The 17849-nt window shown below is 38.1% G+C and overlaps 1 protein-coding gene and 1 pseudogene across 2 annotated transcripts; both read right to left on the reverse strand.

Moving 5' to 3' along the window:
- Positions 1-1437: 1437 nt before the first annotated feature.
- Positions 1438-2413, reverse strand: LOC132182292 (chlorophyll a-b binding protein of LHCII type 1-like; annotated as a pseudogene).
- A 716-nt stretch (positions 2414-3129) lies between these two features.
- LOC132181298 (uncharacterized) lies at positions 3130-14323 on the reverse strand. Of its 2 annotated transcripts, XM_059594457.1 has the most exons (6): positions 14103-14323; positions 13951-14018; positions 13502-13564; positions 13310-13404; positions 4177-4769; positions 3130-3428 (listed from the first exon to the last, which is right to left on the reverse strand). In XM_059594457.1, exons 1-5 carry the CDS (start codon positions 14215-14217, stop codon positions 4217-4219), a joined length of 894 nt encoding a protein of 297 aa, XP_059450440.1. In that variant the 5' UTR covers positions 14218-14323; the 3' UTR covers positions 3130-3428; positions 4177-4216. The 2 variants fall into 2 exon arrangements, with proteins under 2 accessions (XP_059450440.1, XP_059450441.1); XM_059594458.1 differs by lacking the exon at positions 13502-13564 and having other exon boundaries at positions 14103-14320.
- Positions 14324-17849: the final 3526 nt, after the last annotated feature.

Genomic DNA, 17849 nt, shown 5'->3' on the forward strand with positions numbered 1-17849 from the left:
AAAAAGATAATCTTGTTATCTCTCTTCCTTGGGAATAAGGAAAGTAGATAAAGAAATAATGTTTTAATTGGAAAAGTGAAAGTGAATACCTAAAATGTTGAGCCGAATATAAATACTTTAAAAAAGTGGGTAGCTAAAAGAGAAAAATATGTTTTTTACTAAATATTTGTTGAGCCAGATGTAAGTGCTTGTCAAGATTTAAAATTAATGCATCTATGTACATGATGTTAATGTTAACACATCTTTTAAAAAAATTAGATAATATGACGTTATATACCCCGTTAGATGTAATAACTTTAAATCCTGACCATTAAATATGTACTGTCTTAAGCCTCGTTTGCTTCCTCCTACCTTTAAATTACTCTTATAAATCCATCCGTTACAACAACCAAAAGGCATCATCTATTAGAAAAAAGAAAAAAAAATGAAAGACTTCATTACGTAGTACATTAAGTTAGAGATTTCTAGAACCAGTGACTTTTTAACATACAAGACTTTGGCCATATTGCCCATTAATAAATTTAATACATATATACTCTTATCTCCATTCATCACATGGTAATATTTCCCATTAATAAATTTAATACATATATTATCTCCATTCATCCCATGGTAATTTTATTGGTATGTGCTAATTTGCTTGTGGTTATGAAGGCCAAATTTAGTGTTTAATTTCCAACTAAATTTTGTTCAGGTGATCTTTTACTTCGGAGTATTCACAAGTGATACAAGATTTTATGCACAAAATAATAATAATAATAATGATATTATTTCACCTATTCTCTTTTGTAATTCTTAGGTTTTTTTTGCTTCATATGCTTCTAAATCTAAGCGGTATGGACGTATGGTATGTTTTGACTTCTGATCAATAAAATTTTTCCTAATAACCCTAAAGAGAAAAAGAAAAAATAAACCGAGAATATGAGATTTTGTCAATGAAAGGTATTTGAACACAACTATCTTATAATGCTCACGCGACAATTTTAATCAACATTTGAATTAATAATTGTTTAAATATTAATAATAATAATAATTTAACCATTGATTGAAACTATCACGTTAATATTATAAAATAGTTATGAATAAAAATGTGATATATAGCATTGCTCAATTGGTTTTAAACACACCAATATGCACGGGAGGGACACATGACCAAAACATGTGTGCCGGGTGTGCGACCCATCTCAAGTCATTTCTTTAGATAAAGACTCCCATTTTTTCCTCTTTTCGGATGTGAGTGTGAAATTCATCGGGATGGAGTAGAGTCCCCCAAAATCAGCCTAGATTAGGTGACATATATATATATATTCACCTTGAAATTTCAATTGGTGAGATTGTGGGGGAGAAGGCAAGGCCATATAGATGATGATCGTGAGATTAAGGTAAGGTTTAGCACGGCATAGAAAACATTTGATTAATTAAATTCAACACTGAAAGGAAAGAAAATAGTACCCAAGTTCACAAAATTTACATACATTTCTCCATTGGCTTACATCACTAACACGCAGCAACAATCCAAGTTCACATACAATTACTTTTAGTCTCTCACTTCCCAGGGACAAAGTTGGTGGCATATGCCCAGGCATTGTTGTTAACAGGGTCAGCCAAGTGGTCAGCCAGGTTCTCCAATGGTCCCTTTCCAGTCACAATAGCCTGAACAAAGAACCCAAACATGGAAAACATGGCCAATCTCCCATTCTTAAGCTCCTTCACCTTGAGCTCAGCAAAAGCCTCTGGATCATCAGCAAGGCCCAATGGGTCAAAGCTTCCTCCTGGGTATATTGGGTCGGTCACCTCACCGAGCGGCCCACCGGCAATACGGTAACCCTCGACTGCGCCCATTAGGATCACTTGTGTGGCCCAAATAGCCAAAATGCTTTGAGCATGGACTAAGCTTGGATTCCCCAAGTAGTCCAGCCCACCTTCGCTAAATATCTGGGCCCCGGCCTTGAACCAAACAGCTTCACCGAACTTGACCCCGTTACGGGACAAGAGCTCGGGGAAAACGCAACCAAGAGCTCCAAGCATGGCCCATCGCGAATGGATCACCTCGAGCTCACGGTTCTTAGCAAACGTCTCTGGGTCGGCGGACAGCCCGGCGGTGTCCCAACCATAATCACCAGGGAATTCTCCTGTGAGGTAGGACGGGGGCTCACCTGAGAAAGGGCCCAAGTACTTGACACGGTCTGGCCCATACCAAGGGCTTCCGGATGAGACGGGCTTGGGCCTGCCCGCTGTTTTTCTCATGCTCACTCTGCCCTCACCAAGGAGGCTAGAGGATGAGGGAGTGAGCTTGACAGCTTGGCCAGCTAGAGAAGGGGAGGAGAGGGCCATTGTTGAAGTAGCCATTGCTTTGAAAAGAGAGCTTCTAAGAAATATGAGGGGGAAGAGACTGGAGAGTGGAGGGTTTCTATGAACTTAGCTGTGTAGATATATACATATTTATAGTAATAGAGATGGTGGGGGTTCTTATCTTAATGATATCTTTATCTCTTTCTCCCATTGGTGAAAATGAAGTGCGAGATTTTCATATGAATATCTTTCCTAGTTGGCAGTCTCCTCTCCACCACTTTTGTTTAATAAATTTCTTGTGGACCACTTTCATCTTTGCATTATGGATTGGTTTGTCTATGCCCAATAGAAGAAGTCCGCGTGATTTTTTTAGATGAGATTGAGAATATCACTTTGTTAAAGACTAAACAGATAGGTGGGGTAATAGAGAAAATTGTTTTAAATATTCTACTCAATCATATAATAAATTTCTTTCATTATATTATATTATATAAAAAGTTTGCACAAAGTTTTATTTAACCCCCTTTGTTTTAAGCGCAAAATGTTTTCTAAAAAAGGGTTTTTTTTTTTTTTTTTTTTTCTCATTTTTTTTAGTGTTTGACATGGCGTAAAATATTAGTTAACCTCAAAATATTTTCAGCTGACCAAGGAAAATAACCTTCATGGGACGTAAAATTGTTTAAACTTCTCATCAGTGTACACTATTTTTTGCCGCTCTCTCATACTCTCAGACAAGCAATTGTGATAGGGCTCTTTATTGGTACACAAAATTATATAGAATTATTACGTCAGCATCGTAGAATAAAAATATAATTTAACTCATAATTATCACTAGGGTTGACACAAACACAAAATTTGGGTAAACCATAATCAAAAACCAGTTAGTCAGTTCATACAAGAAATTAACCAATCCACTTTTGCATCTAACAGGATAATCCCTTCCAAATACAAGTACAGATGGAGACAAAAAGTACCATTTTCATGCTTGAAATAAATACATTAGCAACAATAGCACCATTGTCGGTAGATGAGCACAAAATATACTGTAACCTAATGGAAGAGAAGTATCTTCAAATCTTCCATATGCAAGAACACATACATCCATGGATCTTCTCAAGGTTCTTTGCAATTCATAGCTGGGAAAGGAGAATGAAATTCAATCAGGAAATAGCATCTGTGATCTAACCCTTAAGAAAAACAGAAACAAAAACACACAAGGTAAAAATTAGTCAGCCCAGGCATGTAAATGCAACACCAGGCTCATCTTGGTCAGTAACATCAAAAGTTCAGAACAAAAGCATGGAGGGATAATCTTCCAAACAAAGCTCCATGCAACTCCGTCCAATCACAAGTTCTTTTTTCGGAGTTAGAGGCGACTCCACGCAACTCAACTAATGATGCAGCCATGGAAGACTGATTTTCTGTTACTTGGAAACTTCATAGATTTCCAGGGTTTATTTTTTATGGCTCACATGCAGCATCAAAATGGGTCAAGTCATATATAATTTTTAAAATGGGTTATCATTTCCTAGTTAATGTTATTTTGGTAATTAGGGGCAGATTTTAATTTACTACAACTCCAGCTGATTAAGGGTATTTTGGTCTTTTAGCACCTCACTTTCCATCAAATTTCTGCTATCATGTTGCTTGGTTCTAGTCCAATTGACCTGAGAGATCATTGGGTTCAAATCCCAATCTCAACAGGCTTTTACATTTACAAAGGAAAAGGGTTGGAGAGATCTGTTGGTGATGGAATATGGCCTTCATAGAGTCAGGTATCAGTTTTCATAATTGGAATTATGGAATATGGCCTTCATTTCGCATAATTGGAATTATGGAATTATCAGTTTTCATAAAGAAACAAGAAAAAACATAAACTAGTACCTCATGACTTGACTTTAAGATTGAGCAGTCAACACATGATTTAAGAGGAGCCATTTATCCACCGCTTTGGCAACGAAGACTTGAATATTCGTAGAAGCAAAGTTCTCTCTCTCTTTCCTACCTTGTTTATACCACAGCCTCGAAAAACACCAAGCTTAAGTGCTTCTCGTCCTTCTTCCATAGTTCTTTTTCTCACAGTTGTCAATAAACCCATCCCTTGGGAAGCAATTTTGCAACCTTCTTTCCCACCTTCATGGTTCTCTTTGTCCACTGTTACTATATCGGAACTATCAGCTACCATTTCCTCAGATTGATGTTTCTCATTTTCATTGGTCTCAGCTCCATCTCCAAATATGCCCTCACAACCAACAGGGCTGCTACTTCCCCACCATTTGTTTGAGGCAGTTGATAAGCCATCTGATGGGTATCCATATTTAAATTCATCCAAGATTGTAATTCCTTTTGGCAAGCTGATGCCAAGCAAATTCTGGGGCCGCACATTTTGGATATTCTTGGCTCCTTGCTGTTGCAAATTATGAGGAAGTGTGGCACCTTGTAATTTAGTCATGTCGCTGTTTGGTTGTTGTGAGCCACTGCATTCAAAATGAGAATAATCAGACAGACACGACAGGATTTCTTCATAGTTCATAACGTCAGCAAGCGGAAATTCAAATGTCAAGATAAAATACAAATAATCAACACAAGTTGTTGAGTTACCATATAAAACAACTAATGTGGAAGCTATAATTTGTAATGTTCTGAGAAGGTATAAACCAAGAAAACAATGATATGAAGAAAAAAATTACAGTAGATAGTTAAAAGAATTAATTAAAAGAAAACAGGAGAGGGCAATGGCCTAGCTGAGAAGAATCATCAAGGTAATCCCAAAAGGACTTAGAAGATTCAAAAGTTTGTTGAACTGAGAGCCACAAGTACATAGACCTAAGGAGTCACATCTTAAGCTTGTCAGCAGAAAGCTCAATCCCATCAAAAGCTCGCCCATTAGGCTCACTATAGAAAATCAGGAGTCATGGAACTGCCCTAAAAGCAACACTATATCTTTCTTTGCCAACTGTTCTTCTCCAACAGTCCAAGAGCTCCATTACAGATAGGGCACAACCCAAGATACTAAACAAAACAAATATCAAAGATCACAACTGCTGGGCAACTGAACAGAGAAGAAAAAGGTGATCAAGTGATTTAAGTTGAACATACAGCACCAACGAATTACAAATTGTTTTCCCCTTAATTAAATTATCCACAGTAAAAATTCTTCCTAAAGATGCAGGCCATCGAAAGAAGGCAACCTGCAGGCAGGATGATCGCATGCTAATAATGCTCTTCCATGAACTACCTATAAAATTAGGGCTCAAGGCACCCACCCAACCAATCTTTAGGATGGTTATAAAAATTACCCCAACCCAGTAATATAGAAAGGTAAAGGTAGACCAAAATTTTTTTTATCAGTAATATCAATTTATTAAAAGCGCAAGGGGTGCAACTCATGTACACAGGAAGTGTACAAAATGAGCCCACACATACAAACTTTTTATTTGAAAATGACGCACATAAATCTAGAAATTCCGCAAACGTTGAAACTTGCAAAGAATGCCACAAAACTCTCCAAGAGAAAAGTGTTTGAAGCACCTTTTTCTTCAACTCTATAATTCCAAGTTCACAGTCCTCAAAATTCTGTGCATTCCTTTCTCTTCATAAGCACCATATTACACATAAAGGAGCCATTCTCCAGATTTACAAAACTATACGATTACCCCTTTGTCCTCTCCAACTTCCCAAGCATTCTTTCACCCTACTCGACATCACCCACTTAACACCAAACAGCTGGCAAACCATATTCCAAACCTCTATAGCAACTTTGCAATGCAATAGTATATGATCAGTAGATTCACCACTCTTCTTGTACATACAACACCATTCTGTCACTATAATGTTCATCTTACGTAAGTTGTCCATCGTTAGTATTTTCCCCAACACCGCCGTCCACAAGAAAAAAGCCACTCTCGGAGGAGCTTTACTCTTCCAAATAATCTTCCAAGGGCCATCCACCGGTTCCGAATTAACCTTCACCTTATAGTATGACTTCACCTCAAAATTCTTTCTCTTTGAGGGAATCCAACAAATTTTATCCACCCCACCATGCCTAACCTGTTGGGAATACAGCAATTCGAAAAATCGTGAAACCTCTTCCAGTTCCTAATCATGAACAGGTCGAATAAACATTACATTCCAATGAATAGCACCATTTACTGTATCCATATTCTCCTCCACCCATGCCTCCTTTGCACATGCTATATTAAACAAAGCGGGAAACACAGTCCTGAATGGTAACTCCCCACACCACACATCCTGCCAAAATAATACTCGAGAACCATTTCCAACCTCAAACTGCACATGCTGTTTAAAATTATCCCACCCCCTTCGAATACATTTCCATACTCCCACCCCATAAGATCCTCTACCTCCGTGGAACACCAACCACCCCTCATCATACCATATTTCACCTCCACTAATCTCCTCCACCAAGTCTCTCCCTCATTGGCAAGCCTCCACAACCATTTACCTAACAACGCACGATTGAACTGAATCAAATTTGTTACCCCTAATCCCCCCTCCTCTGTAGTCATGCAAACCTTGGACCAGTTTATCAAATGAAACTTGAATTCATCACCTACACCTCCTCACAAGAAATTTTTTTGTATTTTTTTCTATGTGCTTCGCCACTCTCACTGGGATTTGAAACAAAGAAAGATAGTACGAGGGTATATTAGAAAGCGTACTTTTAATCAATGTCAGTCTACCACCCTTGGATAAATACATTCGCTTCCACCCTGCCAACTTAGTCTCCATCTTCTCAATGACCTTATTCCATATAGATGGATCCTTATAAAGAGCGCCCAAAGGTAACCCCAAATACGTCAACGGCATCGATTCCACTCCACATCCAAGTATACTTGACAAACCTTCCACATCTCCCACCTCATCTATAGGAACAATCACTGACTTTGCCAAGCTTATTTTCAACCTCGAAACCGCTTCAAAACACAACAGCAAACACCTCAAATTACGAAGTTGGTCCACCTTTGGTTCACAAAAGATAAGTGTGTCATCTGTGAATAATAAATGTGACACTTCCATTACCTCAAGATGCCGCGAATCCACCGAAAATCCGGACAAGAGCTCTCTCTACGCCGCAACATTCATCATTCTGCTAAACGCCTCCATCACCACCACAAATAATAAGGGGGGCAAAGGATCCCCTTGCCTTACTCCTCGAGAGCTACTAAAGAAATTTGCAAGTGTTCCATTAATGAGCACGGAAAAACGTACCGTGGAGACATAGTGATGAATCCAACCTCTCCACCTTTCCCGAAAACCGCATCTCTCTAACATGTATAATAAAAAGTCCCAATTGACATGATCATAAGCCTTCCCCAAATCCAACTTGCATATAAGACCAGGCTCCCCAGAACGAATATGGCTATCCACACATTCATTCGCCATTAAGATAGAATCCAAAATTTGCCTACCTGGTACAAGTGCATTTTGTGTGTGAGACACAAGCTTCCCCAACTCTGAGTTCAAACGACTAACCAAAACCTTCGAAATTATTTTATACACCCCACTTACAAGACTAATAGGGCGAAAATCCTTGATCTCCACCGCTCTAGCTTTCTTTGGAATAAGTGCCACAAATGTAGCATTAAAACTCCTCTAAAATTTTCCTCATGAAATTCATTAAAAACTGCCATCATGTCCTTCTTGACCACCTCCCAACATTTCTAAAAAAATGCCATAGAAAAGCCATCAGGTCCGAGTGCTTTATCGCCCTTCAACTTCCTCACCACCTCCCAAACTTCTTCTTCCTCAAACTCTCCTTCCATCCATACTCTCTCCCCATCATCAATGGAATTAATATTTTCCATCATTGGAGCTAAAAGCCTGGTTGGTCTCCCCTGATACTGTTCAGAATACAGTGTTTTATAAAAGTGCACTATATGATCTTGTATAATTGTGGATCCTCGGTCCAATTCCCATCCACCATCATTGCAGCAACTGTGTTATTTCGCCTATGCGAGTTGGCCAACCTATGGAAAAACTTTGTATTCCGATCTCCCTCTTTCAACCACAATGCCCTAGATTTCTGTCTCCAACTCACCTCTTCTTAAAATAGAGTCCTCTCTAGGTTTTGAGAACACTCATCTCGCTTAATTATCTCCTCCTCCGTTAACTCTCTACTTTCTACAATACGATCCAACTCACCCAATTCCTCCTCCAACTCCTTTTTGCGTTTTCCTATGTCTCCAAACACCTCCACATTCCATTTTTTGAGATCGCCTTTCATAGCTTTCAATTTTTGAGCCAACACATAACTTGCTTCAAAGTAATAACATTCCCACCATCTCTTTACCTGCTCCACAAAACCCTCTGCTTGTAACCACATGTTCTCAAACCGAAAAGGTATTCGACCCCTTCTTCCTGTTCCACACTCCAACATCATTGGGAAATGGTCCAATAGTACCCTAGGCAGCCTCTTCTGACATACCTTTGGAAAATATTCCTCCCAATCAATAGATATCAAGAATCTATCAAGCTTGGACCTTGCACGTCGATTAGACCATGTGATCCGTCCCCCTACCATTGGAAGATCTATAAACGATCAATCAAAACCATAGTGCAATAGGTGGTGGCATATAGTTAAGATATATGCCCTCCTATTCTGGTCCTAAGAAATCCTGACTTCATGGGAATAAGGATAGCAATCCAGCTCAACTTCTGAAGCAACTTATAATAAGATTTCATAATTTATTGCTGGATAGGGGCTTCCTACCCTTGGGTTGTGGTACTAGTTCTCTACCCTTGAAGTATCTGGGTCTTCCGCTAGGGGCTTCCTTCAAGCAGTTGGCTATTTGGGATGACATGGTGGAGAAAATTGATAGAAGGTTGGCCTCTTGGAAGCGTTCTTATTTGTCCAAGGGGGCGAGGCTCACCCTCATCAAGAGCACCTTATCCAATCTTCCCACCTATCTTCTGTCTCTGTTCCCCATCCCTATTTCCGTGGTGAATCGCATTGAGAAGATTAAACGGGATTTTTTATGGGGAGGTTTTAAGGATGAGCCTAAGTTTCATTTGGTCAGTTGGCACGAGGTTTGTTCTCCGATTGCTGAGGGAGGTCTAGGGATTTGGAGCTTGCACCTTTTCAATCAAGCCCTCTTGGGGAAATGGTTATGGAGATTTGCAAATGAGAAAGAAGCTTGGTGGAGAAGTATCTTGGTGGCTAAGTATGGGGTGGTTTGGGTGGTTGGCATTCAAATGTCCCTCGTGGAACGCATGGGGTGGGGTTATGGAAACACATTTGCGGGGTTTGGAGGTTGTTTCGGTGCCACTTCAGATTAGTCCCTGGTTTGGGGGGGAAGGTCAAATTTTGGGAGGATTGTTGGTGCGGCGAGACGCCTCTCAAAGATGCTTTTCCAGGTCTTTTTAATATTGCCCGCAGCAAGGATGCTTCTATTGCGGATATCCGGGAGTGTGTAAATGGGATGGTGCACTGGAACGTTACTTTTACCCGTAGTATCCATGATTGGGAGGAGGTGGCCTTAGCCTCTTTCTTCTCGCTCTTGTATTCGTCGTCGATTCGGGGGGAAGGGGAGGACCGAATGTGGTGGATTCCTTCAAGTAAAGGGAAGTTTGAGGTCCATACTTTCTACAGGAGGCTTGCCTTTAAGGAGCCTAACCACTTCCCGTGGAGAAGGATTTGGCGTACTAAGGCTCCTTCGCGAGTGGCGTTTTTTGCATGGTCGGCCGCCCTTGGGAAATCTCTCACGCTGGATAATGTTCGGAAGAGAGGTATTGTTGTGATTAATCGTTGTTGTATGTGTGAGGTGGATGGGGAGTCCGTGGATCATCTTTTCCTTCATTGTGGGGTCGCGCGCAAGTTGTGGGAGGTTATCTTCTCTCGCTTTAACTTGAGTTGGGTTATGCCTAGAAGCGTCATGGAGATGTTTGCCAGTTGGTGGGCGGGAGGTAGAACTAGTAGTGCCGTGGTTTGGAAGATGGCTCCCCTTTGTCTCCTATGGTGTCTTTGGAAGGAAAGGAATGCGAGATGCTTCGAGGATTTGTCGAGAAACCTCGAGGATCTTATTCACTTCTTTTTGTACACTTTATTCACATGGACAGCAGGCTGGCTTGCTCCTTTAGTGATCAATTTTTCTGATTTTCTCTTTATGTTCTCTTCTTCTTTCTCCCTTACTTAGTCGCTCTCTTGTATACTTCCTGTGTATTTAGGTTGCGCCCCTCTGCGCTCTTAATGCATTATTACTTATCAAAAAAAATAATTTATTGCTGGATAGTCCCAGCCTTCCCAGGTCAATGACATTAAACCCATAAAAAGCTCAAAAGCATCACCTCCTCAAATTCCAAATCTTGGATCAAGCTCACCATAATACCAAAATATGCTGCTTGGACTGTTCTATTCTGCAGTCATACCATGTTGGACACAACACTGTTGTGGGCACTGGATATGTGTAGAACCTTTGGCTGACATTTCTCCCATTGTTATCTCACCTAAAGAAAGAACCTTTCCCTAAAAGAGAAGCTTGTTTCCATTTTTTTTTTTTTACCAAATCCTCTTCTACATATTGATTTCTGAAAGTTCCATGCAAAGTATTCATCTTTTATGTCTTTTCCTAATCCTATATGGTCATATTAGCATAGATATGAAACTTTTTTGTGTTATTATATTCACAAATACTATTTTAAATGCTTGGCCCATTTATTTAGTTCATAATCATGTCCACATACTTTATCCAAGGTTTGGCCTAGTCAACATATCCTATGTTTCCAACACTAGGGAAGTCGGAATCCTAGATACTACCAGCATTTGATACCTGTACCCAAGTTCGAGCACATAGATGCCAAATAAAGTTATAATGAGATGGGTTTATGCCATGTTTTCACCATTTGAACCAAACAGCAGTTGATAAGCTTCATACCAAAATTAATCAATAACAATAAAAGTATTTTGTCTTCCCCCAACAGAAAAAGAAGAACGGACATCAGAATTCAAATTTTATGCTTCTTCAAGGAAACCACATAAATTTTTTGCGAACTATAATTTAAGAGTTCAAAATAAAAAGATACAAGACCAAAACTCCTTGCCTAATCAATCAATCAATCGGTAAGTACATACAAACATAAATATGGGCATGTATTCGGTTTTTATTCACAAAACTTACCCCTCCTTTTCTTCAAAATGATGGCATTTGGGTAATAGACTACAACATAAAAGAAGAAAAAGATAACTCATGCAAAAAGAATATGTACAATTACTTAAATGCCCTCAGTTTTAAAGAGGTGAGTTAGAGAGAAAGGGAACCTTGCCGTGTCCCCCGACGAGTTTTCAACCAGCATTGGTGTTTCCCGGCAAAGTTCCAACCGATGCTTGAGTTTTCCGGTGCGATTCGGCAGATTTGTTGGTTTCAACGGGATTTCAATGGTTTATGGCGAGTTTTTGGCTGGTTTTGGAGTTTTCTAGGATATTATGGCTGGTTACTAGCACTATTTTGACCAATGCCAGTCGGTTTTAGTTGTGTCTCAGCCGGTTCATACGTTTTTTCGGCAGGTTCAGCTTCGTTTTTGGCCGTTCAGTTTGGTTTTCAGCCAGTTTGGTGATATTTCGGCTGGTTTGATGATATTTCGGTCAATTCAGTTCTATTTTGGCCAGTTTTGTTGTGTTTTCAGCCGGTTTAGTCATACTTCGGCCAGTTTATATTGTTTTTTCATCCGTTTTGCTTATAGTTTGATCAGTTTAGTTCGGTTTTAACCAATTCAGTGGTTTTATGGCCGGTTTTGTGGTGTTTTCAACTGGGTTATCATGTTTTTCAACCGATTTGATGGTATTTCAGCCTGCACGAGTGTTTACAAATCCTTTGTGTCAACAAGAGTTTATTTGTTACAAGCTGAGCTTATATGATATATAAATCCCAACTTATTGGGGAGTGTTAGAGAGAAAGGGACAGAATCTCTATTATAGAAGGTTGTGGTGTCTCCCTATGAGATGTCCTAGTGTGAAGTTTCCTAAATCTAGAACATTGTATTAATCCTATAAATACTAGTGTATGAATGAAATGTATGACAGTGAATGTTTTGGTGAAATACACAAATCATAACAAGGTCTAAGGGGCAATTTTAGTCCAATAAAATTTAGGAAGGTTGCTATTCTCAACATGGTTGGGGCAGGGGATAGCAAACCCTATACATATATATACACAGAAAGATAAATATATAGAGAGATAATATAATGGAATGAAATCAACAAGCTGATTCTGTGTAGCTATGACTTAATTAGAATGGAAAAGAAATAATTATGTTTTCTCTATAGCAATAAGATTAGGCTCCTTGTTATTCAATTGCCGCCCTCTATTTTGTGATACATACAATGATTTATTTCCCTGTCCAGCAAGGAGCTATATATTGTTTCCATGTGGCAATTCAGTCATCCCAAAATCAAAAGCATTTCAGAAACACAAATGTTGAAAAAAAATTTGAAAATCATGGAAACAAATAGAAACAAGATACAAGATATATCTTATGACAAATGTAAGCATACTAAACAATCTATTGGATGTTTTTAAGGTCACATAACGTATATCAACAGCCAACAAAGTAAGTTTGAAAGATAATATTTCTTTGTTTGATTGTAATCAGTTAATTTAAAGTAGATTACTCTTTTTTTTTTTTTTTTTTGTAAGTTCAGTAGATTACTCTTTCTCCTTGAGAAAATCCTAATCGGTGCTTCGCGGTTATTAATTTCTTCTTTAAGTTGATATACATACCTATAAACATATGAGTACACACCCCTCCCCCAAATGGATATGATCCATCACATGGTTACCCTCATTTCGCAATTTATGTTTGGATTACATTGTAACTTTGTAGACCTCAAAGCATGTAAATAAGGCCCAAATAAGCTTCTTCACTAATAATCAGCAGGCAGCACTTTGTGCCCATGAACGGGGAAAAAGGGCCACAAAGTAATTTATCAAAAGGAAACCTAAAAGAACTCATATGAACATGTAATGTCAATGATATAGCTGAAGTTGCCAAAGCATCATACCTTTCTCTACCAATCTTTGACATTTCAGCAAGTTCTTTGTATCTTTCTCTAGCCGCATTCCTTTTAATTTCTTCAATGCTCTTTCCAGACAGAAACTACATTACATTTCAAAATCATATCACACAAAATGATATATAAATGGATAACATAAACATCATTTACCAATTGTTTACATTGAATTATCATCCATACATAACTCAAGACTAGTTGGTCTACAGCTTTCTTCAGAACGCTTATGTCTATAACTGCAAAAATCTGAAAACATTAACGGGATTTCCGTACTTTTTAGTCACCAGAAGAGAATATAGAGAACTGGGCCAATGTCAATTAAATTATGAAGGAGAGTGAACCAAAACGAGATCCGTTAAGTGCAAGCCAATGCTTAGATTAGACAGTCACCCAATTGAGTGAAACAAGTGGCATCAAAGCCAATACACATGTATGTTAGATTTAAGCGTCAAGCTCACAATTGGGTTTCAAGTAATTAGAACCTTTACTACCATTTTTATGGGTACAAAAAGGCAAAAGATGTAATGTCATTAACAACCCATATTTCAAACATGTGCAAATGAATGAAAAAGAGCTGTTTTCCACTACAAGCTTACACAACCTGAAAGTTACATGAAGTGTAATTCGAGTACCTTCCTATAAGGCCACCTATCGAGACCATTGTCGCGACAAATTTTCTTCAGTACACTTGTACAGACACCTGCCCCATGAAGTTGGAATATTATGAGAATAAATCAACGTATATATATATAGAGAGAGAGAGAGAGAGAGAGAGAGTACCGACCAAGGTTGGAAGCGGCGTCGTTGAGAGGCAGAGAGAAGTAATTGGAGATGTGATCGAACGAGAGAGAATGGTTGGGAGAAGCCGTGTTTGTAGTTGGCTTGTGTTGTGAACTCATTTTCTTACAATTGACGAAAAAAAAAATAAAAAAAAAAAAAAAAAATCGAATGGTCGAAGAAGCTTTCGCTACCAAAACTGGGTGGGGATGTGTTTAGGGGAATGCAATTTGGAAGCTAAATATGGCTATTGGCTAGTGTGACAGAAGGGGAGGTTTTGTTAGGACCGAAAAGATTAGTTGTTCAATGTTTTTTTTTTTTTTTTTTTAATGGAAATATGTGGCATCAAAATGTTTTCGGAGCATAACAAATTATTATCTGTTGTCAAATTTTTAACGGATTCCATTAAAATGTCAGGTTTTTCTTTTTGCTTTTAAGTAAATCAAATTATGAGAGAAATAAATAAAACTCGTTAAATATAATCTCAAACTTATATATTATTCCAACATACTCAAATTCTTATTCTAAGGCTCCGTTTATTTCGGCGTAAAATGATTTTTGAAAAATGTTTCTTGTATTTTTGGGTGTTGGGTGCGACATAAAATAATAGTCAACAAAAAATATTTTCTGTTTGATCAAAAATTCTTCTTTAGTTTTTGGAAAATAGTTTCCATTTTTAAAAACCATAAAACATTTTATGAGTTTGAGAATCTCACTCTCAAATTGACAGACCCACTTGAGACCCCATCGGAACCTGGCCAACACCTGCTCGAGACCCCGCGGGGTGTAGTGTCCCGAGTAATTACTAGTCTATGATTAGCTTAGTTAAAGGATTAGCAAGGGCTCTCGAGTCATTAGGACTTGTTTGGGGAAGTTTTGGGAGTTTTTTAGCACTGACTGAACGTTCGGGACCAAAACCAAGAAATTGATGGGTAAACAATACACTGAACGTTCGGTAGGTGACCACACCGAACGCTCATTGACCCAACTTTGACCCATTGGGCAATGACCGAACGTACGCCTACAACCCTGAAACACTATACACATAGTACATCGAATGTTCGGCCATGGAGCACCGAACGTTCGTTGCACTATAGATAGTCACAGTAGCAGCCTCGGCTTTTCTAAGCTTATAAAAACCTCCCTCCCACACCCTCCTAAACCCCATTCTGCCTTTTGAGCCTTAAAAAACTCCGCTTGAGTCTTTAGTGAGTTTTGAGAGAAGCTGAGAGCTTTCCTTGGAAGTCTTGCTTAAGAGAGGTAATCTTCTTGACCTACATCGTGTGTTACGTAGTTGTTTACTCTGCTTAGATTTTATTCCATGGCTTAGTTGGAGTTTTTGAGGACATATTGTCCTTCTAGGTTTTAACCTTGATTTTAGCATGATTTAGTATTTCATTATTGTTTAGAGTATTTCATGTTGCATGGTGATGTTATTTTGAACCAGAGTATGTTAGGAATCCTTCTTGTAGCCTTAGAACTTGTTTAGGAACCTATTTGGTCAAGATGGGATTTCTACCTTGAACGTTCTAGCCGAATGTTTAGCCTCGAGCCCGAACGTTCGCTTAGTTTGGCCAAACGTTCAGACAACAACCTATATTCCTAGAGTTTTAGGGTTAGAGTTTGTTTTAGCTCAAACGTAAAACTAATGCTAGGCTTTTCACATATTTGGAGAGTGTGGAACCACCTGAGGGATTTTTGGAGGATCTATACGACTCAGGTGAGTACAAACTCACATGATACTAGTCGTTATTTTTCCTGCATTGCACGATTATTTTGTGTACCAATCATGCATTTTTACTGTTGGGATCGTTTACATAAATTTCAAAAAATTTCTTTTTACGCAGCGGATTAAAACACAATCCCCAAGACCTTTTACCATTAGGACAAACATGTTTAGATCTAATGCAAACATATAAGTTAGATTACCTACATGTAGATTCGGCCTCTCCTCGACTTCCTAGAACATGTCACACGACACTATTTAATCACGATTAATTCCATTAAATAATTGTGACTGCACTTTAATTATTATTTTTGATTTAATCAATTAATCCTAATGATGTACTTGTTTGTTGCATGTTACCCCTCATGGAATCATTCCACAGTCGAACCAAAGTCTTTAAACTGTCACTTTGTTTACTACCTATTTTCATTGAGTCACCAATTTAAGTTCATGATTATCCTTATGTACCTTGTGAGAATACATCTCACCCTGTACATGTATAAGTTTTTAGTGTACCTATTGAAAACACTCGGGCCTAAGCTTTAGGATAATCTTTCCAATTAAATATAAAACAAGGGGAATATTCCTTATCTCTTCATTCTCTAACAAAGGATTTGGATTCCTTCTTGAAATTGGTGTTCCCACAATGTTACATGTGATTACCCAATGTACTGAGGTACTATTGACCGGCGATAGGTCTCACTCTATGATACATCAAAATAATCAACACTTCATATCTGAGTTTACGAACTTCTCAGGATTTAGAGTAAATGTTAAGTCGTCGTGTACATACATCATTTCTTATGACAGTATAAACAATTGATGACTCAAGTGGTCCTGTTTGGTATATGGCATAACCTTGCCAATACCCCAACATATTAACCTGAAGTCTCCCTGTTCCTCATGACCAAGATAAGTCATTTGAGATTTAACATGTTATAGTGTAGATGGAGTTTCCAGTTCCATTTATGACTATGAACAACAAGTTTTATTAGTTGCAAGGACCTTTGAGTATGATCTTCTGTGATACCTACACTATCACTCAAAAACAATAATGCATCTTAGGGATCTCACATGCATATAATTAGACAATACACAATCACACATATATGCCATGCAAGAATAAGTGTATATGTCTTTTGTTCTATTCAAGACATCATCCAACCAATTGGAGTTTTGGACACAATTCCTGTTGTGACAAATACTACCTAAATTAATAGATAATATTTGCTAAGTTTTAACTCGCAAGTGCACAAAATCAAAACAGTAGTATAGTGTAGCAAGTATGAGATCGTTCTCACGGAGATTGTTGATTTCGCTTAGAATTAATTAAAATATTAACTTTGTCACGAAATTGATATTATGAAAATAAATAAAGATAAAGATAAAAGTAGGGCTTTGATATCTACCACTAATCATGCTCAAATAATATAACAATATGCCAATGCTCTAATCATATTATGAATACCTAACGTTTGCCAACCTAAGCGTATGGGTATCTACTCCTTAAGCTATTGATTTTCCTAAGCAACGAATTAGGCATGGATGTCTACTCTAATTCTTTTCTTTCTTAAAAGATTTAACATGGGTATCTACTAAGTTGTTATTTAAGAAAGCATAAATCTGTGAAAATCGACAAACACATGAGGCCAGTGCATGGGTGTCTACTCTTAGTTCGCATGTTGATTAACCCAAGAACTCAAGGTAAGATTATTTTGTTACTCTATTAAACCCAAGACTCAATCATCCAAATTGATTTAATTAACTAATCCATACCACATGCATATGTTGATCAGGCAAACACATATGAGGAATTCAGTAAAGCAGGAATTAATTAAGTTAAGCAATACAATATGATTATCACAAATGCGTCAATATTGAAATATTAAATAAACATAATTAAGGCTTCAATCTAGCCCTATTAAAGTATTAGTTACACATAATTAAAATAAAGGGAAAAGAAATAACCCAAAACCGCTCCTAGAAGTAGCCTCCAAATTCCCCTCTCCAAAGTTGTCTAAAGATGGT

This window comes from Corylus avellana, chromosome ca5 (assembly GCF_901000735.1).
Source record: "Corylus avellana chromosome ca5, CavTom2PMs-1.0".
NCBI lineage: Eukaryota > Viridiplantae > Streptophyta > Magnoliopsida > Fagales > Betulaceae > Corylus > Corylus avellana.

Coding starts and splice junctions, on each gene's coding strand:
- LOC132181298 (XM_059594457.1), bottom strand. CDS start 14,217: ATGAGTTCACAACACAAGCCAACTACAAACACGGCTTCTCCCAACCAT. Junction 14,019..14,102: donor CGACGCCGCTTCCAACCTTG/GTCGGTACTCTC, acceptor TTCATGGGGCAG/GTGTCTGTACAAGTGTACTG. Junction 4,770..13,309: donor TCAAAGATTGGTAGAGAAAG/GTATGATGCTTT, acceptor TTTTGAATGCAG/TGGCTCACAACAACCAAACA.